General features: G+C 42.2%; 2 protein-coding genes across 4 annotated transcripts in view; one reads left to right on the forward strand and one right to left on the reverse strand.

Moving 5' to 3' along the window:
• Positions 1–2,934, forward strand: part of PPP2R5A (protein phosphatase 2 regulatory subunit B'alpha) — a 42,517-nt gene extending 39,583 nt beyond the window's left edge. The window contains exons 12-13 of the mRNA XM_058834056.1: positions 897–998; positions 1,711–2,934. Of these exons, the coding sequence (XP_058690039.1) occupies positions 897–998; positions 1,711–1,843 (235 nt within the window). The 3' untranslated portion in view covers positions 1,844–2,934. The remainder of the gene's footprint in view (positions 1–896; positions 999–1,710) is intronic.
• A 1,912-nt stretch (positions 2,935–4,846) lies between these two features.
• PACC1 (proton activated chloride channel 1) lies at positions 4,847–23,399 on the reverse strand. Of its 3 annotated transcripts, XM_058834057.1 has the most exons (9): positions 23,190–23,387; positions 20,948–20,984; positions 19,574–19,670; positions 17,763–17,972; positions 15,563–15,717; positions 14,572–14,714; positions 9,271–9,415; positions 6,244–6,348; positions 4,847–5,550 (listed from the first exon to the last, which is right to left on the reverse strand). In XM_058834057.1, the coding sequence occupies exons 1-9, from the start codon at positions 23,228–23,230 to the stop codon at positions 5,389–5,391; spliced, it is 1,095 nt and encodes a 364-aa protein (XP_058690040.1). In that variant the 5' UTR covers positions 23,231–23,387; the 3' UTR covers positions 4,847–5,388. The 3 variants fall into 3 exon arrangements, with proteins under 3 accessions (XP_058690040.1, XP_058690042.1, XP_058690041.1); XM_058834059.1 differs by lacking the exon at positions 20,948–20,984 and having other exon boundaries at positions 23,190–23,399; XM_058834058.1 differs by lacking the exon at positions 20,948–20,984 and having other exon boundaries at positions 19,574–19,733; positions 23,190–23,323.
• Positions 23,400–24,838: the final 1,439 nt, after the last annotated feature.

Here is a 24,838-nt window from a genome sequence, read left to right on the forward strand (position 1 = left end):
GTACACAGAGTACACTGAAAAGGCAAACCTGGTTCTCTGGTTATTTCCTTAGAAAAATTTTTTGACTCCTTTTTCAAGGTCACAGGGCTGCAGCTTTGCAGTCAGTGGGGAACTGCTAGTGAGGGAGAAGAAAGGGAAGACAGTTTACCTACTTTTTGATTAGTGATTAAACTTAATGACAGGCATTTTAATGTTTCATTTCATTGATTTTTTATTTCTTTGTATAAATATGAATGGGTTTAAAGGAGATAACACAACATTTAAGGTGGTTTACTGAAATATGAATACTTTCACAAAAAGAAGGGTAGTGCAGGAATACAGGCAGCCATGTAACACACAGCCAGTGTTGCTCAAGTTGGTGAGTTTCTTAAGGAAACTGAGGTACCTAAATCCATTATCTGATGTTCTTGATTCTAGTTCTCTAGCAAGACTCCTGCTGCCCAGAAACACTGCAAGGAGGGCTTTGCTGTGCTAAACCACCCTAAGCCTGTGGTCTGTCTGCTGCCTTCTTGAAGCTATGAGCCAGAAGTTTTATTTTTCTAGACTCTCATATTTCATTGCTCAAATATTACAGAGTTGTTGTTAAAACTTGGTTTATTAAAGGTTCACATAATTGAATGGCTTTAAAGTACAGCCACGGCACAAATAATTATATCCTGTGTAATTACAGAAGTCAGGAATTTAAGATTAAATAGCCATTTCAAAAAATGTTTAACTATACTCTAATTTCCTCTGTAAATTAATAAAATGGAAAGGATTTTGTTTCAGAAACTCCCTGACCTTACAGTATTATCTTGAAGAAGAAGCTCAGAATCCAAAAAAGAAATCAAATTCTTGTTTTCTGAAGCTGATTTTGTCACTGAGTAAATCTAATGGCTGTGCTCCTTCTGTTCCAGAACCATTGTGGCACTGGTGTACAATGTGCTGAAAACCCTGATGGAAATGAACGGCAAGCTTTTTGATGAACTCACGAGCTCGTACAAAGCAGAAAGGCAAAGGTACTGAGTCTTTTTCCAGGTTCCCACTGATGGATATATCCAAGCTGTGATTTTGGCTGTTGCTCTGCTGTTGTGGTTTTGGGGCTTGTAGTGCAGCTGTTTGGTGCTGGCTGTCCTGTGCGTGAGGTGGTGCCTGGCAATGGAAAGGCCTGAGCTCCCCATCTTGCCTGGGCAGGGGCTGTGCTCCTTCCTGGGTGGTGAAATGGGTCTCAGCTGCTGCTGGCTGTGCTGCCTCAGGTATCTGAAGAAAATGGAGCTGGACTCTTCATAGCTCAGCAAAATCATTGCTTACCCTACTAATCTACTGAGCAGCACCGTTGGAGTCAGGGAGGCAGGGCACTGGTGACTTGTGGCCAGCTGAGACCACTGCCCAACCCTCCTTATGGTAGCTGTGTTCTTCCCCCCAACAAAGATTCTCAGTCCCTTAATTGTGTGCATGTGATAAAAAACCTCCTTAAAACAGAAGCCAGCTGTGCAAAGCCACCCTACAGCAATTGTTTTCATTTGCTGGAGCAAAGGTACAGTCTCACCACACACCATTACTTATTTGTTATGCTCTCTTGTTAATTGAGGAAACTGTAGTTGCCTCTAAAAATAGCTTTGGAGAAAAATGTTAAAGAGGAATTAGTAGATGCAAGTCACAGTTAAGTTATTATGTTTCCAGATTGTGCTTAAAACACATCTGAAATTGATCTTTCACTCTTTTCTTCAGAGAGAAAAAGAAAGAATTGGAACGTGAAGAGTTGTGGAGGAGGTTGGAGGAGTTAAAGCTTAAGAAAGCGATGGCAGAGAAGCAGAACAGCACTCACAACGTGCTCAATGCACACAATACAAGTGCCAAATAAAAGAAATGACCACCTCTACTCGGCAGACATTCTTTTTTTGTACCCTTTTGAAATATATAAAGATTTGCAAAAGAAACCTCATCAGTATAATGGAAACAGCCAATTTTTTCTCTGGCAAATGTAAAGATTTGAGTTTAAATACAGCAGTTAAGTGATGTCATTACCACAACATATTGTAAATTTGTCTAATTATTGATATACTGTCACTTCCAATGTTTCATAGAACTGAATTATCATCCTTAATGAGTGAAATAATTATGGGAGTGGTGAGAATTATGACTTGAATTTTTGATTGTGTTGCACATAGGTGGTATAGTTTGCTATGTACACATTTTTCCTTGTTTTTTTTATGTGCTTTTCACATTGCTGCATACTTTGGTTAAGATGATAGAAAAGGCTTCTAGTTGTGCTGTATTTTCTCAAATAAAACCGAGGTACGTTACCAGTAACTTGAGATATTCAGTGTATGCCCCTTACAGCATTGAAAGGAACTCTGATACAGAGCTGTCCTTGAATTCCTGATTGGATTCAGATTTAGATTTATACAATGCTCACATTAGAAACAAGGCAAGGAAGGGAGAGAATCAGCTGCAACAGGTTGGGGTGGCCAGTGCCTCTGCCCCATTCCTGCTGCCTCTTGGGTCCTGGGCTAGTTAAAGATTTCCTCCTGCTACAGCTGAGGATGGAGCTTCCTCTGGAGAGCCCATCAATGATGCTCCTCATCAGCCCAAGGACCCTCCAGACTGGTGCAGTCTCCAAGAAAGACCCGTCTTGGATGTTTCTGCATTAGTTTTAGCATTTCATGGACTGAAGAATGAGACCAAAATTGGCATTAGTATATATTTTTTTTTCAGTAAGGAGGAAAGAATGTCAAGAAATTATTCCTTGTTTTCTTTAAAGAAAATGCAGTCTGTTTCTTAAAGGTGGAAAGTTGACAATAGAAGTCTTGTCTGTTTACTTGATCAAGTATTTTTTCACATCTTTTATCAGAGTACCATTCCAATCTCTTAAATTGCAGTTGTGTGGAAAAATTTTGTAATGAAAGATCTTTGGGGAATTGAGCAGCATTCAATAAAGTCTTTATGTTTGTATTTAGTGCTGTACCTCACATCTTTGTGTTTCTGAAGACCAGGAGAATTAGAATGGCTGTTGAAAACAACCTTTTTAACTGTCCAATGTGGCTTTTCACTGAGTGGCAAAAGTGGGCAAGTCCCTACTACACTGAGTCAACTGTATTACACTTGTCTCTAAATCATTGTTTCACAGAGGGTATGGGACTAGCACTGCCTGCAGGGAGAGGAGAGTCACACAGGCAAAGCTCACCTCGGTTTAGTTCTTTAGTGCCTTTTTGCCCTTAGAAGAGTAAAGATCCCCGTGTGTGACAAACTTTGTTCAGCTGTCCTAGAGCCTAAATGAAAATAATTTACACAAATGTTGGGGAACCAAACACCTTGCAGAGGTTTTAGGAACAAATCAGTGGCATCTGGAATTGTTACAAGTTTTTTCCCAGAGTTATAATTACAAATTAGTTACAAATAAGGACATTAGGCTTAAGTAATAGAAAAAACAACAGGAGCTGTAAGATACCCTTCCAAATTGTGCAACACTTGCTGTCAGGACTGCTCCTATAAATAGGCCTGTAAAAGAAAGGCTTCTTGGCTGGGATCACTGGCCTGCTCTTGTAACATTTCCTTATAAAACAAAACATCTTGACAGCTGAGATGTAGTGACTGAAGTGGACTGCTGTGTGAGTTTATTGGGAGGAAAAAGATAGTGCATACTGCAAAAAGTTTATCCTTTATTTAACTATGCTTTCTACTCACCCCACAGCTTCAGCTATGTCTTCCAACTTAGCTTCTCTAACTTCATTAGCAAAAAAGGAAAAAATGCAGTAGGATCCATCAGAACTGGTTCAAATTGTTTCCAATTTTTCTTTTTTTTTTTCCTTGTAAAATCCAAGAAATGGCTGCTGTAATATCATGTGTTCAGGGAACAGTTGGGTATTCCTTTGGCAGGCAGCAAGAAAGCTCAGTTGTCATAGCATAGGCTTGTTTGATAGCAAAGGCAGTGGGGGGGTTTCTTGATGAGGAAAGGTTGAAGGTAGGGGGTTTTATCCATCCCCCAGCACCCTGCCTGGTTTCTATCCTGCTCCCTATCACCCAGGGATGGAGTAGCTCTTCTTGCTTCAACCATGCAGTGTTTGGCCTTTGCTGGTCTTGTCCAGTTTAATCTCATTCCCTTGCTGAGCTGTTCAGGAGCCATCATTGTGATACTGAAGGTGAGGACTGGACCCCACCTTTCTCCATCTGTTCTCCATACAAACATCTTTGTTCCCTGATTAAACATTTTCCCCCAAACAGCCTGTGCCACTACTTTATCTTACTAGAGTAAGTTGTTTTTCCCCTGTTTAAGGCTGTCTGGTCAATGCAGTGCCTTAATTTGCTCTGGAAGCCAGCTGAAAGAAATTTTGTCCCAAAAAGCTTCCTCAGATGCCAAAAACAAGGAAGAAAGGTGAGGGGGTACTTTTGATACAGTTACTCCTCCTCTGCTGGAAGAGGAAGGAAGAAGCAAACTATGAGTTGGCATCCTTGCAGCAAAGCCTTCAGAGCAAACACACAGTGGTGCCCTGCTCCCTGTAGACTCCACACGGCCAAGTCAGGCATCTCAAGTAACAAGGGACTTATAAGGAAGAAAAAGACACCAGCACCCCAGCAGAGTTGGTGAGCAGGCATTCCCTGTAGAACAGAGAATCACAGTTCCGTGCCCTGCTGATGAAAGACTATTTTTCACTTCCTTAGGAAAGACTGCCAGAAAGAGGCATAAACAACAGCCTGAGACAGACTCTGCTATCAACCACCAGCTCAGGCCCCCAGGTTGTCCCGTTGCTTGAGTGTGCTTTGGGCTGGACTGATCAGTGGTTTTCACCTTATCCTCATGCCATGACACTCCCTCCTGTAAAGCTCTTCCAAACCTGAGAGCAGGTAGTTTCAAAGAAGGCACACAACAGATTATTTGAAGTATATTTTAATATTAAAGTCATTGTGTTTTGATTTAAAGATGACATGTAATAGAATTCCAGTGTATTTTGTTTTAAAACATACTTTGGAGAAGAAAGGCCAGGATGTTTCCAGAGTACTTTACCTTCCACTAAGCACCATCAAGGCAGTTACCGTGCTATGGGAGCAGCTCACAGCTGATGCAGAAACTAAAGGGTCTGTTGGAGAAACATTCAAACACTGTCCACTTTTTCACAATTTACTACAGTGATGACTTTCTGAACATTAGTGAGTTCTCTCCTTTCCTCCTGATTCCTCCATACATTGAGGTAAACTTGTTAAACTTGGACTACAAAAGCGTGAGTTTGTTAGACTTGTCCTAGAGTTAGCTCTTTCTGCTGTTCCAAGGCCAGTTCACAAGGTGGTTTCTCCAGCCAGCATCTCTCTGGAAGAAAACATACCTGTTTTTCAGCTTTAATTGCTGATTGCAGTTTATTCCAGTTATTTTCTATCCCTCCTGCTATGAACAGTTAAACAGCAATCTTAGTCTCAGCTTATGTGGTTTGTTACTTGACGAGTCCTCTTCAGATGCCTTCTCCGGATTTTGATCATCCACTTAACACTTAACTTAGCAAAGTCTGCTGCCTTAAACAGGGCCAGAAAGATACCACAAAGAAGAGCAATCATGTTCCAGGGATTTGCTGTGATAATCTGAAAGAGATGACAAATATGAGTCCCTTTATCTGATTCCACATAGGTAGAGAGGAGTGAGAGGTGCGGGAATAGGGGCTCCTAAGACCGAGGAGGTGCCTGGGTTCTGCTGGGTGTGCAGGAGTGCAAAGGACCAACTCCTGTCCCACACAGTCTGCATTGACACTCATTTGGTTTTGGGCAAAGAAACACCAACACTGTAGATTTTGCTGCTGCTGGACCTTTGTTGTCAGGTAACTGTAATACCACATTTTATTCTAATAATGGATAAAAAATATACCAGGCTATTTTTATTATTCTTATTTCAGCCTAGGTTTCTTGTCAATTAATAAAAAAAGTCATTAAATCAGAGTACCCAAGCAGACTTATTTAAGCAAAAAGTTTAGCCCTCACCTGAAGCTTCCCTTTGCTAGAACACAGGAGGACAGGTGCTTTTCTTAGCTACATGTACCTCTAGCTGCAGCCAGAATGTTGAGTGTCACCAGCCCAAGGAAAAGCATCAGATGGTCCTGACCTCCACACAGAATGCATTACTGGCCATAAGGAAGAGCCTACACTGAAATTTCACAAATATTCTCACTTTTCTCTGCATTTCTTCTTGCAGTGAGGTAACAAAGGCAAGTGCACACACGCACAAACCACGAGCATGCAGAGTCAGACAGTGATTCAAGAAGGGACTAGTGGGTTACTCACGTCCTGAACTGTCTGTATGAAAGGATCTTTCCATTCAAACACCACAAAGAACAGCTGGTCACTCCTTGGTTTAGTTCTCTGGTCAATGTAGTTAACCACACTGGTCTGGGGAGAGGGAAACAAAAGTGCAGGTTACTTTCTTCAGCAGTACAATGAGTTTTCTGTGCAACAGAAAAGGCCTGTAAGATGAAAATACCACACTATTTAAGGACTTCTGCCACAGCCTTTCTCTTCTACCTAGAGCAATGGGCTGCCAAAATATGGCAAGGGCAGTTTCCTCCTTCTGTTCATATTATTTTTCTATTTCTAACTCAGTATCACACTACAATACCATTTCTACATTGCTTCTCAAGAGGGGACAGTTTCCAAAATCCATTTACTTGCAGTAATACAACATTTGGAAAGTTCTCATGAATGCCCATTAAATTAGTTTTATTTTCCAGAGAACCACATAATGATAGCAGGAGGATTCCTTCTATTTGAAAATGGGTTGTAGAATAAACTAGAACATTACAGCAAGTGCAGAATGAACATGGGAGGAAAGAAGCCCAGGTGTTAACAACCAAACCTGTATTTCCAATACTGCCCACTAACTAGGTCACCACTTGAAACTAATGCTGCCCAGCAGGGAGCTGTAACACAATTCCAACAGGGAACTGGGTTAGGATACTAGACTGTGTAACAGCCACATGAAACCAGAGTCTCAAGAGCCACAACCAGGAACATACTAAGACATCGGGCCCTGGGGAAAATACTTGAATTGTACAACCTGCCCCCAGCCTAGGTGGGGAACTACACAGGGTTTTTACACAGGCAGTAACCAACAAACACAGTTTGAACTGACTCCTGCTCCTTGGAGACAACACAAACTGCCCAAGAGCCACACAGTGACCTCAGGAAAGCACAGTGGTGGAAGGACTTCTCCCTTCTCCAAACCTCAAAAGAGTGTTTACATCTTGGTGTGCACAGAGAAGAGTACTGCTGTTTGTCCTGTTTAATTCTGCACTGGAAGCAATCTAGCAGCACTATGACTTTGTTTCAGGCTTGTGACATAGAGATGAGACAGATGATGGAAAAACATGCTTTTTCCACATTTTGTGAGCCCAGTTTTCCAGGCAGAGGATGGCTGAGCTGGAAGTCTCTAAGCAGACCACTCTCTTCATCTCCTTACAAGTCTTCCCATTTTATGGGGAAGATCTGCCACAAGAGCCTCTGATCTACCATGGTGCAGTTTCTTTCCAGATACCTCAGGGTTTCTCTCAGTCTTCTCCACGGTCCCAGCCCTGAACAGATTTTAGGCTGCAGAAACGCAAAAGCACGAGCTAGAACCACTCAGAACATGTGGAGCTTCCCCACCTCCTGGTTTCTGGTCAAACACCTTTGCTGCAGACTTGCCCCACACTTCTACAGCTCATTTCCTTATTGCAGGGTACCAGTCCCCCGACCACACTCATCCAAGAAAACTGCACACCAGGAAACAAACAGTACACAGGGCTAAATGAAGGCAATGGGAAGGGCAGAAAATACAAATGAATGACTGCTGGGCTAGTTAACAAAGTGACTGACTGTTCTGTTTGACCTTTTATTTGTATCCATCTTTCTGGTATGCCAGCTCTCAGGTTTGGATTTGAAAGGCTAATGGACTTCCTGGTGCAATTTGAGCAGATGTTGTACTGTCAAACAAAGCAAGTGCAATTTATGTCCGAGCTGTTTCAATTTCTGCTGTATTATTAATAGGGATCTGATGCCTGTTTCTTAGGTTTTATTAAAAACAAATAAACAAACCCACAAAACAAACAGAAAATCCAAACCAGCAATAGTGTTCACTTACTCAGATGATAACTGCTGAACTAAATAGATGTTTATAGTCACAAAAAGCTTTTTCTCTGAATTTGAGCCAGCCTTTTGTTTCCATTTTGAGACCTGTTAGACTGGGGCACACAAAAGAGGACTTTCAAAAATCCTGTATTGGTAAAGTATTTGCCAAATGGCAAATAATACAGAGCTGAAGGTGATGAAGAACAGACAGCTGCTGCCAGTGCTTACTTACATGGCAGCAGCAGACTGATGCATTCTTTCCTCTCTTCCAAACCAAGGCATTATTTTGGGACTTGCATGAGTCTGAGATTTACCTCATGTCCTCCTCTAGCGGAGAAGGAGTGTACCCCCTTCACAGTCACAGATCTGCTCTTGCCTTAAGACTGTTCCATGTAACACCTAAACTGTGAGAACTAAAGATAGAACTGAAGATTCTGCTTCATTTTTCTCCCCCCAGAAGACTCTTTCCAAGAGTACCAAATGACAGCTCTTAACATTCTCATTTCTCACCACTGATGAGCCACTTCCTTTCCAACCACACTGGAAGCAAAAACTCAAAACACAATTATTTCCCTGTGCATTAATGGGAACAGAACAGGAATGAAAGTCAAGCTCATTTCCTCTCCAGGTAAGTTTGCATCTTCCGCCTGCATATTTTTTAGTCGTAAACAATGCAAAAAGAGAAGGTACTCCGTGTTTCTAAGGACACTCAGCGGCTAAAAATTCCAAACCCAAACAAAAGCAGAGTTGAGAATGCTACAAAGGATACAAGGCTTACGTTTACCTCCTCATCCTAGCGTCAGTGGCAACCTAAACAATACCTCTTTCCAACAGAAGCTGTTATTTAGACAATTCCTTTGTCAATTGTTCTCCACCTTGAACTGTATGTTCTATATTATGTTAATATTTCTATGTTAATATTTCTGTGTCAGTCCCTTGGGACCCTTACCTCAGACTACAAGTGTCATAACCCATTTGAGGCCTGGATTTCTGGCCTCCTTGGTAGGAGATGTTTTCATGAGCTGTGTCATGAGGCCATACCAACAGCTGAGCACATCAAGACGTTTACACTTCTACAAAATTCCTCCTTGCTGAGAAACAGTGTGAGCAACTATAGCCAAAACTACTCAGTGCAAAGAGCATCATGGATGCAATGAAACAAAAAACAAACTCCCAAAGCCTTATGAGTACTTATTTTCTTTTTTTTACCTCTTGTTTGAATTCAACAGTCTCACTACCATCTTCTTCTTTTGTCTTGACCAAGGACATCTTGACCCAAGTTCGGAAGCCTGCAGAAAACTTCCAGCTGGAGTATGAACTTTCACAGTCCTTCATGAATTTTGCTTTTTCTGGACTAAAGGAAAAAGCATTATTTTATTGACCAAACCGAGCAATGTAGGCAGGAGAAGGTCACACCTACAGGCACTTCAAACTATGTTCACAATTCCTTTCATTCTCCACCTGCTAAATTCAACGCATCTAAAACATTGAGTGTAGTGATGTTTTCATTGATATCATTAATGTGCTAATTTCATTAGCACTTCACTGGTGCATCCTTAACTGCAGAGGACTTACCTGGTGCCTATGACACTGGAGTTCTGCCTGCCTGTAGGTATTGTTCTGCCTCACAGAGAGTTTAGCTCTGCTCATCTGTCACCTCTGGGACAGACAGGAGCAGAGCCAGCACCTCAGGAAACAACTCATCACCAAGTTAAGAAGCAAGAGACATCAGGAAGAGCCTGGAGGAAAGACAGGGTGCTTCACCTCATTTCTGGTTGCCAAATAAACCACTTGCAATGCAGACATGCTTAAAATGCCTCAAAATTTCTATTCAGGATATTCCTATTATTTTGGAAACACCATAGCTTTGGTGTAAGCCTCCCACCTGGAGTAACATGGCTGTTTTCCCAATACGCAATCACAGAAATCTGCAGCCCACAGAACAGCAGGATTGCTTCCTGTGTTTCAGTTGGGGCTTTATTTTTTAATACTGTGACTGTAAACCTTTAAGGCTTCCAGCACCCCTCATGCTGCAAGTAGTAAAGAGGTAGCTTTAAGGCATACCCGGTCTCCATCTCTTCTCTACCAGCTGCACAGGACATAGTGAATTAACCATGCTATTTACTTGGAGCTCCTCAGTACTGTGATTTTAGCCATTTTCATGTCATACCTGTGAAATAAGCCCTGCAGACACTTTTCCAATAAGATTTCATTTGAGAAGAAGGGGTAAACCTCTGTGAGAAGTCATGAATAATTAAAGGCTATTTTTACTAAGATAGATTTCAGGTTGCAGAGATATGCCAGGGTATATTGGTTCTTAAAAGAAGGGGGAGGGTTTTGATCCAGCATAAATCCATCTACCTAGGAGAAGGGAAAGAGTGTTCTTTGCTTTTAAGGCAGAAGGTGTGCGTGACTGGGTCTTTTAGGAGATGAAGGTATTTTGGCTTTTCAGGACAAAAATGCAAAGAAGTAAAGAAGTAAAGCAGAGGTGAAGAAGCAAGCTCTTGTCCCAGAACAGGCCCATCAGGAAGATTGTCCAGCACTGACTGGACTTGCAGTTTTCCTGTCTTTTTTTCTTAGTTTTTAAACTCAGGGCTTATTTTCTTTCTACAAACCAAGGTACCTTGCATACGAGAACCAAAAGGACTGCACTGATATAAATATCACATTGTTGGCCACTCTGTACCACACCACCTGCTCAGGCTTACTAGATGAATACACATGTGTCCATGGGAAGGCAAAACCCAGCAAAGCCATTCTCTCAAGTCAGGGCTTCAGGCAATGGACTGAAACACAGAATTCCACTGTGCACATGCACAGAAAAGAGAAGGGTTTCTGGAAAGAAAAACTAACATGCTTTGCTACCTATCAAGACAGATGCTGTTCCCAGGGTGTTCTAGGAAGTTAGGAATATCTTTATTTCGACATAAGGGGCTTGTTTTGTGACCCCAACAGGATGGCACTTCTCTACCTCCCACAGGAAAGACGTGGGCAGAGCCTAAGGACAAAGCCCACGGCCTGCCTGCTCCTCACCAGAGCAAACCAGTGACACAGGAACACCTAATCCAACAACTGCTTCCCTCCTCGGGATGTGGGCAGAGCAGCAGCTGAGGGGACAGCACAGGGGAGCACCAGAGTGCTTTGACACTCAAGAGGAACATACATAATTAGCACTCTGCCAGCCAGTCATATGCCTAATGTCTGGCTAAATACAGCATCCCAGAAAAGCTTTCCAAGCCAACATGGAAAAATGAGGCAGGAAGTTATGACACAGAGCTGAATGTTACAGCCACAACTTCCATGGTAGGCAGACAGCAGCAGTGTGCTTTGCCTTCAACAGTAATTGTAGGCTTGAAAAAGAAGGATTAATAATATCTTTGGAGAAGTGATCTGAGAGGCATCCCCATAATCCAGACCACTGCTGCAGAGTGAGTGGGGAAAAAAAGGGAGTGGAAAGGAAGAGCACAGCAGAGGGGCACAAGCTTTGCACAAATTATAGAAGAGGGCAAATAACACAGCCTTAAAACCACACACCACCAAGTGAACACAAGACAGGAAAAGGATTTTAAGCTGAAAAACAGTTCTCCAGGCAGTTTCTTTCAATTCCCTCTTTACACCAAAGACAGACAACCCACACAGGCTACACCTCTTTTTTGTTGCTGTTTGGGGTTTTTTTCTTCTTTTTTTCTTTCTCTTTTTTTTTGATGTGTGAGAGTCACTATTTCTAGACTGGGCTGTAGTGCTGCAGTGTCTGTGGACCATCCCATGAGAGCCAGAGAAGTTTAGGACATCTCACCAGCAGATTCCAATGCAACAGCAAGAGCCAAACCCACTGATGGTTCAAACCCAATCTGTGTTTGTTGCTTTTGTGTTTCCCCAGAGCAGGAAACTGTTAAGCAACCATGGCATGTAATAAAGGTTGATGTGGTACCAAAAGTCTCAATCCTTCTGTGTTGTATTTCTCTGCATGCAGCAATCCAAATCAGAGATATAAATGTGGAGCTTTGTTTAGACACTTAAATAATCTCTGATCTGTTCACACTGGTATTCATCATTTCACAAGGCCATAAGTTATTTAACATGCTGCACTAACAATAGTTTCATCAGGAGTATATTCAGAGGATTTTCTTCTGAACCCTATGCATTATCCTAACAACAGTTCAGGAGAGGAACTTGTATTTTTAGCAACACATTTTGGGTAATTTGCAAGGGTTTCATTATTTCACTCCCTCCAATTAATATGGTACAGACAGCAGCTGCCACTACCTTAAAAAAAAAGAAAATTAAAAAGAAGCCAGCAGCATCTCCCTCTAGCTCAGAGGCAAACAACAGCACACAGTGCAGCAGTGTTCTGTGGAGACCAGAACAAAACCAGTGAGCAGTGCCAGTTTCATGGAGTCTGATCCAATTTTAACAGAAGAGCTGCAGAGAATAAAGCCCTTGACAGAAACAACTGGACCTTGCTTGAGTCCTCAGCACTTACTACACCACAAAAAATCTCTTAAAGATACAAGTCCTTAGATGCCATTTTTTTATTGCTTTGTGGCACCTGTGATAACACTGTGCATTAACTTCTGGGCACAGGGTTATTCTGGGCTCTCATAACCAGTGAGACACTTTGTCAGGAAAAGTAGTTAACAGAGGCCAGTAATTGAATTTTTTAGAGGCTGTATGGAAGGACACACAACAGTTTCTACAGATGTCTTAATCCAGACTTCCCATCAGCTAAATTTAGCATTTGCTGATGAACAAGAAATAATTTCTATTTTCTCTTCTGCTGGAAGCTGGACAGAATGAGTGCTCTCCATATACACAGTGCAGTTTCACATGCACTTTTCATAGTCAGGAGAAGCATAAACTCCCAACCTGCCCTGAGCTCAGCTAGTTCATGCCAGGACAGCAAACACCGTACTGAGCAAGACAAGCCATACCATTTGTATCAAGTTTTGGAGGATACTGCAAAAAAGACACCACTGGCCTCTTGCCACAGCTGGTTCTTTTCCTGTATTCCATCTAGACATGCAGACCATTTACCAGTAAGGCCTTCATCCCCTTGCCAATGTTACCATTTACCTGGGTTAGTTCAAAACCAGTTTTAACTCCCATTCCTACTACCTGCCTCAAGCGAGCACAAAGGATGCATCCCCAAACAAACATCCCCATTTCCCATGTGGCTTCCAAGGCCTGAGGATGTACAGACTGAGCTGTTCATCCTGCCCCGAGCCAGGTGCAACACCAGGAGTGGTCTCAGGCAGTATTTGTGTGTGGCAGTCCAGAAAGAACTGAGCACCTTGCTGCAATTGGTCCCACTGTAAGCGTTTCTAACCAGAGCACAAGCCATAAAACCAGACAAAAACAACATAAGGAACAAGCAGCACCTTCTACACCACCACTCTTAACTGGTATTCTCTCACCCTAAAATATCAATGCCCAAAATATGGAGAACATTAGCATTTTATGAGGTTTTTCAGTACAGTTACAGAAAATAGTTAAAGACTTAGGATGTCTTCACTGAAGTAGAAATGCTTTGTAAAAGGCAAATGCAGCTAACTGGTCTTTGGCCACCCAGAGGTATTGTGTCTGAACACTTCCAGTATTTGATCCACTTAAAAAGCATCAGTATGACCGTGTCCAAGCCTCTGAGAAGGCCTTGCTGCAATAAAATCTGTTCTCTTCCTCCCCTCACCTAATTTTGTTCTGCATAGGTCCTCTACTCCCTGTCCCTTTTCAATGAGCATCTATTATCAAATTAAGGCTTTCTATCAGGTGTCACTATGACTGATACCTCTTGACTAACTTTTAATCTGGATCTCAGAGAGAAGAACATTATTGAATTTAAATTAAACTCTTAAGTATGAAATTTATTCTCAAAAGGTAGAAAAAAAAGCAGGTCTTTCAAGAAAGTTCAAGACAGGATTAATTCCATTCTTGCTAAAATTAGAAGGTTGATTAGATACTCCAATGATACCAATGTCAAACCAACACAAAGTAATTACAAAAATCCCATATATGAATTTACATCATTCTGTTGAATATTAAATTAAGCAAGTAAGGCAAATAAACAGTTAGTCTTTCAATGAAATCACAACATAGCAATCTAGGGATCTGACTTCATAGTAATTGCTTTAAAAAAATCCCAAATCATACAGAAATATTCATATTCTTGGTGCACTTCCCTGACACAGTACCCAAGACAGCACATTTCCTGATCACCCACAGCAGCAGACAGCAGGAAGCCAGCACAAACTCCAAGCTTTTAGAAAATGCAGCAGCAAATAGTTTAAGCACAGCTGAAGAACAGGTTTTTGTCACTGAAAAAGCCCTCAATACATTTTTTAAAGGTCATACTAGTAAACAAAGACATGAAAAAACATCAACATAGTCCAAATATTTTAAAAAATCATAAAAGCCTGCAAGCCTGCCTGATTTTTACTAGAAAAGCCCTGCTTTCACACGTATTGTGACATCAAGTTCAATGCAGCCACAGGCTCATTCCCCCCCTTTACATACCTGCTGACAAACTCTTGGAAAGATGAAAACAGCAAGTAATCAATGGCACTAAAATCTTGGTCTGTTTCATTTAAATGGAACTGCAAAAACACCAGTTCCCTTTTCTTCACATCACGAGGGCCTTGAACAACCAAAGCATACTTCTGTAAGCAAACAGATATGGTGAGAGGAGCAAAGGAATCCTCATTTCCTGTTCATTAATTTGCCATCTGGCACTAATACTCTATGGAAATCTAATACACACAGAGAGTTTATTGACTGCTACTAAGTATGCATCTATTAAAATACCTAACAAGAACGCCACTTGAGTCCCTCCTTTTAGTTTAAAAAGGTATTTAAATCAATATTTAAAATTTAAATATTAATATTTAAGTATTAAATATGGTCATTTGTGCGTTTTGGACATTTGTTTATACAGAAGCAGGATTCCCTGCACTTCTAAGGGCAATTTAAGACAGACCATCACTCAATGTACTCAATCACTCCTCTTGCTGGCTAAAAGCATTTCAGTGTAATGAAACACGTGGTGCCCATTTAAGATTCTTCCAAGTGTGACAGACATGATATGCAATTCCCAGCAGGAATTCATGTATGAATTCCCAGCAAACATAAAAAGAGATTAGCTGTCCTCCTTTAATGGATACTGATACTGCTTTCAATCAAAGCTAGGTTTACAATATCAAGGAAAATGCTTCGCAGATCATGTAGGAGAAGAATGAAGTGAGAGTTTCACTGTGAAAAATTACTTATTTTATCCCATTAAAGGTTTTGTGCTGCACACACCCACAGGACAGCTGATCTTCCATAACACATGTACACACTGACTGGGGTCTTTTACATATCTGAAAACAAAATGACAGATGGCTTATGAGAAATCCAAATCAGAAGCAAGGATTTTTTTATGGCACATAGTACATATTTTTACTTTCCAACAAGATTATGAGGAGGAAACCCACACTGAATAAGCTTTGTTCTATTATATTGTTATTACCATAGTTTGATTAGTAAAAGGATCTGTGTAGTTGATCCTCTGAGTGGTGCATTCAATGTCTCCTGGCTGACCTGGATTTATCAGAGGTGGAATGTGATCGTAGTAATGATGTTTGCAGCTGAGCAGCCGAGCCCTGCCTGGGTAAAAGGCAATACCTGTTTGGGGAGAAAAAACATTGGAGAGCACTGATTTCCTTCCTGCGGACATAGATTTTCATTCTGGAATTTATTCCCGTGGGATACTGAGCTATCCTTAAGATGCCACAAAACAATCAAATTAAACCATGCACTTCCACATTCTTCTGCAGCAGGACAAAAGCACCAACTGCATCAGGACAGAATCCCCAAAATGCATTGAAAAAAAATCAGGGTTCATATTCTGTTACAATGATTCAAGGTTCATAGAAGTTACCAAGCTTCCCTAGTCTTCCCACAAGCCAGCAGCTAATCCATCAGCCTCTTTCAACCCCAGATAAATCTGTACAATATGTTAGGGGCCATCAAACTGCACATATAGTGCTTTAGTTTTCAGATACCAGCATTTAATATGTCAAGTGTTAATTGGAAATAATGTACATACCATACCATACATACATGACAGATCAAAGATCACTGGCTGAGCTAATAGAATTGAAAAGATGCTCTTCAGAATACAGCATCTTCTGTTAAGTCAATGTGACATCATGATAAAAATCAAAGCTATCAAACATTCACTAACTGCTGCCACCCCTTATTATTTACATCACTGGGTAGGGCAGGCAACTATTCCACCTGGATGGAAACCCACATATGCTATAAACCTCCTGTTTCAGTCCAACAGTGCATTCAAACAACCTTGACCACCTCAGCTTTGGAAGGCTAGCAAAATTCAAGAGCCAAACTTCAAAATCCTTTTACACCACCTATGCCATGTTTATTATTGTTAACAAGCTTGCCAGAAGATAATCCATTTAAACTTAAAAAAAAAAAAAAAGAGTGATTGATTAGATATAATTCACTCACAGCTGAGATGACCTGCCCTCTGAAATGTGAGATGTCAAAGCACTCAGCATATATCAAATGCTTTATTCCTTTCTTCAGAGCTCCATGATTTCAACTTGCCATCTCATCATTTTAACAGAGCAATAAAATAAAGGACTACATTGATTTAGGTTCTCTGATCTCAGTGATCTCCAACAATACTTTTGGATTTATATGTATGCTGCTCTGCTTATTTAAAATCTGCTTATTTTCTTCCTGTTGCTATATGAAGAGCTCATAAGGGGGAAAAAAAAAAAAAGGGAGGGGAAAGCTTGAGTTTGCTTGCTCTTATAGTCAGATTCATATGGTCCAAACATTAGGCACTACTTCCAGAGCTGGGCCTAACTGGCCATAGAGAAAAAACAACTAACGACAGTAATATGGCAACAACTCAAAACACCTTTCAGCCACAACTATGGAAGTGGGTATTTGGAAAATGTGGTAACACTTCAAACAGAAGTGTTATTGTTCAACTGGAAACTCACTGATGATTGACTGAGCTGCATTTGCTACCATGGCTCTACTTACGAATGGCTGCTGGACAATTAAAAAGAATAATAACAACAGAACTCACTATTAAAAAATGCTCCTGTGGAGCAATTCCTCCTGCAAACTGCAACAGTTTCTGCTGCTACACTGCATTTTCATGCCAACATTGTTCCCTGCAGTCACATCACATTTTCATTGCCTACTGACGTAATACCACGTTGTAAACAAGGCAGGGTGGAAGTAGAAAGTGGCATTGTGGTTATTTTGTGGTTGATTTGAGAAATTCCCCTTCTTTACTGTGAATGGCATCTCATTGCTCAGTGCAGCACTGAGCTCCCAATACACATCCTATGTGTTACTTTGTTTGAATGATACAGTTTAGGAGAATTATCTTTCTCCTGTAAAAGAAACTCATTCTAGAGTCAGAAAACAGTTCTTATCTATGAAGTGTTGCATAATTCTCCACAGTTCCTGGCATTCATGTTATTGGCATGAAAGCTCCCAAAAATCTCCTGTACAATGTTAATATTTCTGTGCAAAGTCAACACAACTTTAGATTTAAAAGTGAGGAAATGAAAGACCTGGGTCAAAGTACTATATGCACACTGGGCTCCGGAGAATGGACACCAAAAATTTAAAACAATCCAAGAAAAACATGAACAAGAACTCATTTTGCTGGTTACTGGTCTTACCAGGTGCATCATAAAAGGACACTTCCTTGTAAGTGACAGACATCACTGGGTGCTTGAGCTTCTCCCTGAAGTCACTGATGGTTTGGTAGACAAGGAACACAGCTACAGCCATGAGCAGCAGATAAATAAACAGGAGAATTACTGAAAAAACATTCTTCAGGCAGGTCTTGCTGAAACGCAAAGAAGGGGTAGTGGTACCCAGTTCACCATCTGTAACCAAACAGAATATGGATTGGCACTTTAAAATGCAGATATTTTTGCTGAATTTTTATTTAAAGATCAATCATGTGAGAGGAAAATAAGCCTCAAACTCAGCTTGACTTAAGAAACCACAGTTAATTCTGGTTTTGATGATCAGCCAGGCAGATGCTTCCTCTTCAGGAGGTGTAATCAACCTAAGACTGTGCATCCTTTTCACATACCAGAATTCGGTGCTCTGCTTACGGCCACTACAGGCAGGAAACAAAGTTTATTTTCAAGGACAACTGAGAAACAAAGTTTAAAGTTCACAAGAAAGTCTGCTGATGGTCAATCTCGGGTTCTGGGAAAAAAGCCAACTCCTTTCCCCCCACTTCCAGTCTGAAGTGATTCTTACACACACTCAGCATAAACATCAGTGGAGTGATTTAATATTCTAATGCTCATGCCTAGCTCTATGCATTGCATCTCCACCATGGTAGAAGTCACTAGATATTTGATAGTTCATAATTCCTTGTGCATGTTAAAAATTTTAATAGAAGGATTCTTCCAATTACAGCTAGAAAGAGACTGATCTAATTCTCCCAGAATCAAATCTGCAAATCTTGTTCTCCTTAGATCTTCACAGTAGTCTTGCTCACTCACAGACACTGCTTTACCCATACTCCCTGCATTTGCCATTTCTTCTGGCAATACTTCTAAGGAAAAGGTTCTTGTACTCTGGAGTTACACTTCATGTTTTGTCACGAGCGATATACAGCTGAACACACAAAATTTTATGTTAAAACTCAACACAAGAAAGGAGATAAGCAGCCATGCTGCTTCCTGCTGACTGTTCTGTGTGGTGTCATTTAATGAACATTTCATTTAAAGGCCCTCTCAGGCCATGCCACATGCTGCTCTCCAACGCTACAGCTTGTTGTTTGTGCCTTCTCACAGTGAACATGAGCCTTTTAGTGAACCCTGTTGCACACATAACCACTTACAAATGTCCATGGGCAAGTCACATGCCAGAAGATGGCAACCAAGGCAATTAGGACAATAATATGCATAAAATTGCACTGCTGAAACAAACATGTCTTGAACAGCTGCAAGGCATTTAGGCCATGCTCCTTTTAGGCTGGCTAACCCCAGTGCCCACACCTGAGCTGCAATAAGCCCATTTAGCACTGCTCCAAAAGCAGCCTGAACAGTCTAAGAATCTATTTAAAATCTATTTAAAATATTATTCAATATTGCATCTTGCTCATGTAAATCTGTCACGGACTCTGCCTGCAACCCACTACCACTCAGGTGAGACACAACATAAAGGAAGATGACATACTAAGCTACCTCAGAGTCAGAACCTGTGCTGAACCTGTTTTGATTGAGCACAGTTCCTGGCAAAGAAATATTCTCCTATCAGCTCTTGGAAAAACCTCCTTGGCTTTCCATCAGCACTGAGTTAGATAAAATAAGTAAGTGAAATTAGTGAAGTGAAATAAGCAGTGAAATTAGTGTTTTGTTTACTTTTAGAAGTGCAATAAAATAACAAAACCAAGATAACCAATACCATGAACAGCAGCAACTAACAGGCCCTAAAAATCAGTAATTTTTGGGTCAATAGTTCTCACCTGGTAAAATAACAGAGCTGGAATCTTCATGAACTTCCATATCTCCTTCTCTCTCCTCTGTTGGATTTTCAGATACTCGCTCCACATCTTCACTCAGCTGTGTAGTTAAAACAGTGGTTCAATTTCCAAACATGCTCTCAACTTGCAATTGTTGGAATTTCTATGGTACAAATAAAAGAGGCTCCAACTAACCAAACACACAAAAACATGCCCTCAGTCCAAGAGCACCCAACATCTGTTCCACTTGTTCACAAGACAAAAGCCACATTTCTGTAGACTTAGAGCCAAAAATTAAGTGACTTGCACTTACTTCTACCCTGCTGCTTCAACAATAACATCACCTTTCCATTCAGGTTCAAAGTAATTATTTCCCCAGCAGCTCCAACACACTTTAATCTTGCAATTAGGACAGTGTTCTCTGACAAGCAGGAACTTCATTCTGTCACTGAAGAATATATTTTTAGGCATAAAGAAACCACAGCACATACCAGCAAAGAGAGCATTAGCACTTCTTAATAAAGAGGTACAAAAAGCATGAGATGCATTTTGACGGGTGCTAAGGCAAGGCACTGAAATACAGTCTTAGCCACACAGATGGCTGGGTCATTATGAGACAGCAGTCAAGCATCTCTGTATTTCTGGTCCTTATTTGATCTCACTGTGGAGATTATTATTTATTAGTGGTTATGCAACTAATTAGTCTGCCAGTGTTTCTGAAACACCAACAGAGACCAGATGTTTTCTTGTTTTGTTATTCAGAGCTCTGGGCTCAAACTGTCAGGCCACTTCCATCAGAGTCAGAAGGTTGTCACATCAGATACGCATCACATGACATTGCAAAGCACTACAGATTTTATACATTATAAAATATAAATGATAAAGTATCTCTTGTATGTTTTCCAGGTTTTCTTTCGAGGTGGGAACTGACACAGAGATTACACCAGTGCAGACCAAGGAGTGAGCTTGCAGCACATCGCATTAGCTTTGTTCCTGTTTCAAGGAAAATGGGGGCACAGTTAATGCTGCAGCTGTGCTGAATGCTATTAAACCCTACACCCCTAACTTACACAACAGTAATGTGCGTGTATCCATAAGGGAGTGCTTTTATTTCACCCAACTTTAATTCCCAGATTGTCATTAGCACCTGTTAGGAAAGACTCCACTCATTTTATGTCTTCAAAGTCTGACATAAAGTCTCCGTCACCTCCTGCTGTATTTCTCTATTAATTTCCACCATGCAAAGCAAGATGAAAGCAGTTACCCAGCTGTTTTTAAATGCTTAGTACATAAATAAAGCATGATTTCCTATAGCATGAGGCAAGAAGTGAACAGGTAACTTGTAGGTTAAAAATTCAGCTCATGTGCAAGACTTACCAGGGTCCAACTGAAGATACCTTTTTCAAATATCACCCTAAAATAAGGGAAAATAAAAACTCTGCTTTTTGTAGAAACATGCTGGTTCTGTTTGTTTATCTGACCCAAAATAAGCTACTCTGACACAAGAACTCACTGAACCTCTTGTATTAGTTACACTAACTCAGCTAAGAAACCAGTTCCAATTATACTTATCTGAATTGCTTGTACCAGAGCTGATCCAACAAATGTAAGTTACAAAGTCACTGCAGCTCCTCAGCTGACTTCCGTAGGTACAGGCACTTCATTGACTGAGGTTATTAGGAGGGTAAGTAAATTCTATTCCTGATGGCAAGGAGATCCCAACACAAGTTTTAAAAATAACAAAATAAGCAATGTTTCCTATCCTCTCAAGAGGACCTACAGCAATTTTCTTCAACAAGTGGAAGAAAAATTATCTTAGAGGTAATTCCCAATCTAAATGATTGTTGTGATAAACTCAGAAAACACAACATTTCAGCACTCCTTAGAAACAAACCAAAAAATCCCAAACAATATGCAACTATGTTTTCTTATCTCTGTTCACAATGTTTCTCAAGCTTTTCACGCACAAAGGACAGCCAGGCCAGAGCAGGACTACTAACATTGTTTCAGATGCAGTAAGCAGGTCGAAGTGTAAGACCTGCTCCCTAAAACCAACTATATTTTCCTGCAGATGCTGAACACCTGAAGGGATCGCCAAGATCCCAGAGCTGTGCATGGCTCAGCCACTGTGTTCTGAGCAGCACACAGCACCCTGACTCTACAAGATAAGGCAGCACAGATCTACAAACCCAACACCTCACACACACCCGGCTACAGTATCCCAATGACTGGGAAGCCAGCACAGCATCACTTGAGAACAGCTGATTCCAGTTCACACCTGTCACTCCTCTTGGATTCAGGGATTCTTCCAACAGCGAACCTGGAGCACACCAACCAGGTTCACCCTCACAGGCCAGACCTTCCTATGCAGTATTTTTGATAAAGGGGTGAAGCATGGTGCCAAACAGATTGCAGGGTGGTTAAGGTTGCAGTAGGATGCAGAGACAGGACAGGATGTCAAGGGCAGGAAGAGCATGAAACTTCACTCAGGAAGAGCAGACCTTCACTCAGCATTCCTCTGGGTTCAGCACAAGCAGCCAAGGGAGAAACAACAGCAGGAACCTGCCCATATCCCAGCAGTTCTTTTTCAGTCCTGCACACAGAAAGGCACTGGACAAAAAGAAGTTCAGAAAAGGCAAGTCCAGCCATTTGAGCCTCCCTGCCAGGGTCAGAAGCAACAAAGAGTGCTGCAGGTGCTGAAGAATGGATGGGCTGCACTTACACACACAGTCTATCTTGACTCCTGCCACAGCTTGGGATAAACCCAAACACATGGAGCAGTGTCAGTGGCTGTAACTTAAGATGGAAATATAACATTCAACATCCATGCATCCATTTGCACTTCAGGCACTAATGCAGCTTCATTAACTCTCTCAAGTACCTCTCCTAGGTACAAGCACACAAGTCACAGGCTAAAACCCTCCTAGTGGATAAAACTCCCTTAAATAAAAGGAGAACTTGTTCATACAGGCTTTTTGCTGACCTGCTGATTCATCACCTTCCAATGCCTTCTAGCCTGGCAAGAAAACCAGAAGCTGAAACTAAACAGACAGTACCACACTAAATTAGAACGCATTAAAACTGAGCCACATCTATCCATCACGCGTAGAGGAAGGAAAATAAAAAGGAAAATTCCTTTTGCCTGCAAGATACAAACAAAAGTGCTCTGCTGTAACTCTTTACCGCGGCTGAACCTGGCACAAATTGCTGGTGTCTCTACTAGGAGAGATAGGAACGAGCAAGGAAGTCGGGTTGCTGATCCTGTACATTGATATGCAAACCAGGCGCTGCCTCGGGCTTTTGGCAGTGTGATAAAGCGTCCTTCAGTTTCGGAAGCGGGAGCTCTGGTACCCAAGTCATTTCTCACAGCCGACAAATCATCCCCTTGTTACCAAGCCCCAGCTACAGGGGCCAGCAGTAGCCACCTCACACACCTGAAACAGCCGCTGCCCACTATTTTAACCACGTTCAAAGGTAAAGCACGGAACTGCGCGCACCCGAGCCACCCACCCGGTCGTTTCTGCTGCCGCCCCAGGCACCCAGCGCCGAACCGAGCTCACGGCAACAGCGCCGGCTGTCCCCGCTCGCCAGGCGGCGAGCACTGCCCGGCCCCCCGTACCTCCTGGTAGGATGCGGACACCTCCGGCTTTGGCATAGCATCGGCGGCAGCGGCGCCGCGGGGCCGGGCAGCGCCCGCCGGCACCGCACGGGGCGGGGCAGCCGCGGGCCGAGCCGGACCGGACCGAGCCGAGCCGGACCGAGCTGAGCCGAGCCGGGCCGGGCCGAGCTGCCCCGCCCGGGCAGGGCCACGCAGGCGCCGCCGGGACCCCCGAGCCGCCCGCCCCGGCCCTTCCCGTCCCCGCCGGTGCCCGCCCCTTGCCGGGGCTGCCGGGAGATGTAGTCCGGGCACGGCGCTGCCGTCCGGCTGCTCGAAAGGGGCTTTGGGGGAGGTTTGTTTGTCTCTCCCTCCTGACAGGCACTCATGGGGAGATGAGGCTTTTCTGCTTCGCAACGCAGACTCTACTAACACAAGCACGAGCCAGACTGGGAAAGCCGGCTCCCCCCAAGCTGCACAAAATATTACCCTTTTAATTTTTGTTTTTATTTTTTGTTATCAGAACACCGGAACCCAGGCGTTCTTGACCAGCAGGCAGAGCTCCTGCAGGACTCCTGGGCTGACCCACCCACGCTGTGCCCGCAGCACTGGGGCACTGCAGGAAAATAAAAACCAAAACCATGTAAGGGCTGATTCACGAGCCACGTGGCCACAATATACCTACACAGCTTTTTGTTTTGGTTTGGTTTGGTTTTAATTCCCCAGTGTGGAAGTAATTGTCAATGTTTCATCATCAAGAAAAAGCATGTGCAACATTTTTTTTGCATTGAGATGCAACTTTGTAAGGGAGTCCCTGCTGAGTAGATCATTTCCCTCTGCCTAAGGCCCACGTCTAGTAATATAACAACCAATATTTGAAGTCCTTCAGCAATAATAATCCTACTGTACATTTGAATTACGGCACTGAAATTAGGAAGAGTGCTGCAGGATCAAACATCCAGGCTTTAAATCCTTCAGATCCTTACTTGTCAGCACTGCAGCAAGGGATGTGATATTTGTTTCTGAACTGTAAAAAGTTTGTACTTTTCTTAATTCTATATAGAATGATAAACGTCAAGCTTATTCTTCTGGCAGTCCTCAATGTTCCCCCATGCCATATTTATAGCATAGAGAAAATATATAATCTGAAAATTTCCTATTTAGCCTATTCTTAGGCTAAAAATTTTAAGCCTGGGTTTTTTATGTCTCAAAGACGAAGCCTGCCCTGTGTGAGCTGATTTTGTGAATAAACATTGAAAACAGCGAGCAAAGAAACTTCAGGAGGGGAAGAAGGATGAAAATTGAGAAATCTTTTATTATGAGATGTTTGTTATGGTGCTGCCAAGTCCATCTCTAAACCATCTCTTAGATGCCACATCCATGTTTCTTTTAAATACCTCCAGCGATGGTGACTCCACCACTGCCCGGGGCAGCCTGTTCCAGCGCCTGAGAACCCTTTCTGTGAAGAAGCTTTCCCTAATATCCAATCTAAACCTCCCTGGCACAATCTGAGGCTATTTCCCCTTGTCCTACGGATGGTTACCCGTGAGAAGAGGCAGACCAGCACCCGGCTGCAGCCTCCTTCCCGGCAGTGGTGGAGCGCGATAAGCTGCCCCCAAGCCTCCTTTTCCGCAGGCTAAGCGCTTTCTGCCATGCCCCTCAGCGCCGTGCGA

This window comes from Poecile atricapillus, chromosome 3, assembly GCF_030490865.1.
Source record: "Poecile atricapillus isolate bPoeAtr1 chromosome 3, bPoeAtr1.hap1, whole genome shotgun sequence".
Lineage (NCBI taxonomy): Eukaryota > Metazoa > Chordata > Aves > Passeriformes > Paridae > Poecile > Poecile atricapillus.

Coding starts and splice junctions, on each gene's coding strand:
- PACC1 (XM_058834057.1), bottom strand. CDS start 23,230: ATGCTATGCCAAAGCCGGAGGTGTCCGCATCCTACCAGGAG. Junction 20,985..23,189: donor TGTCCGCATCCTACCAGGAG/GTACGGGGGGCC, acceptor CCCTTATTTTAG/GGTGATATTTGAAAAAGGTA. Junction 5,551..6,243: donor TCATACAGACAGTTCAGGAC/GTGAGTAACCCA, acceptor CATCTCTTTCAG/ATTATCACAGCAAATCCCTG.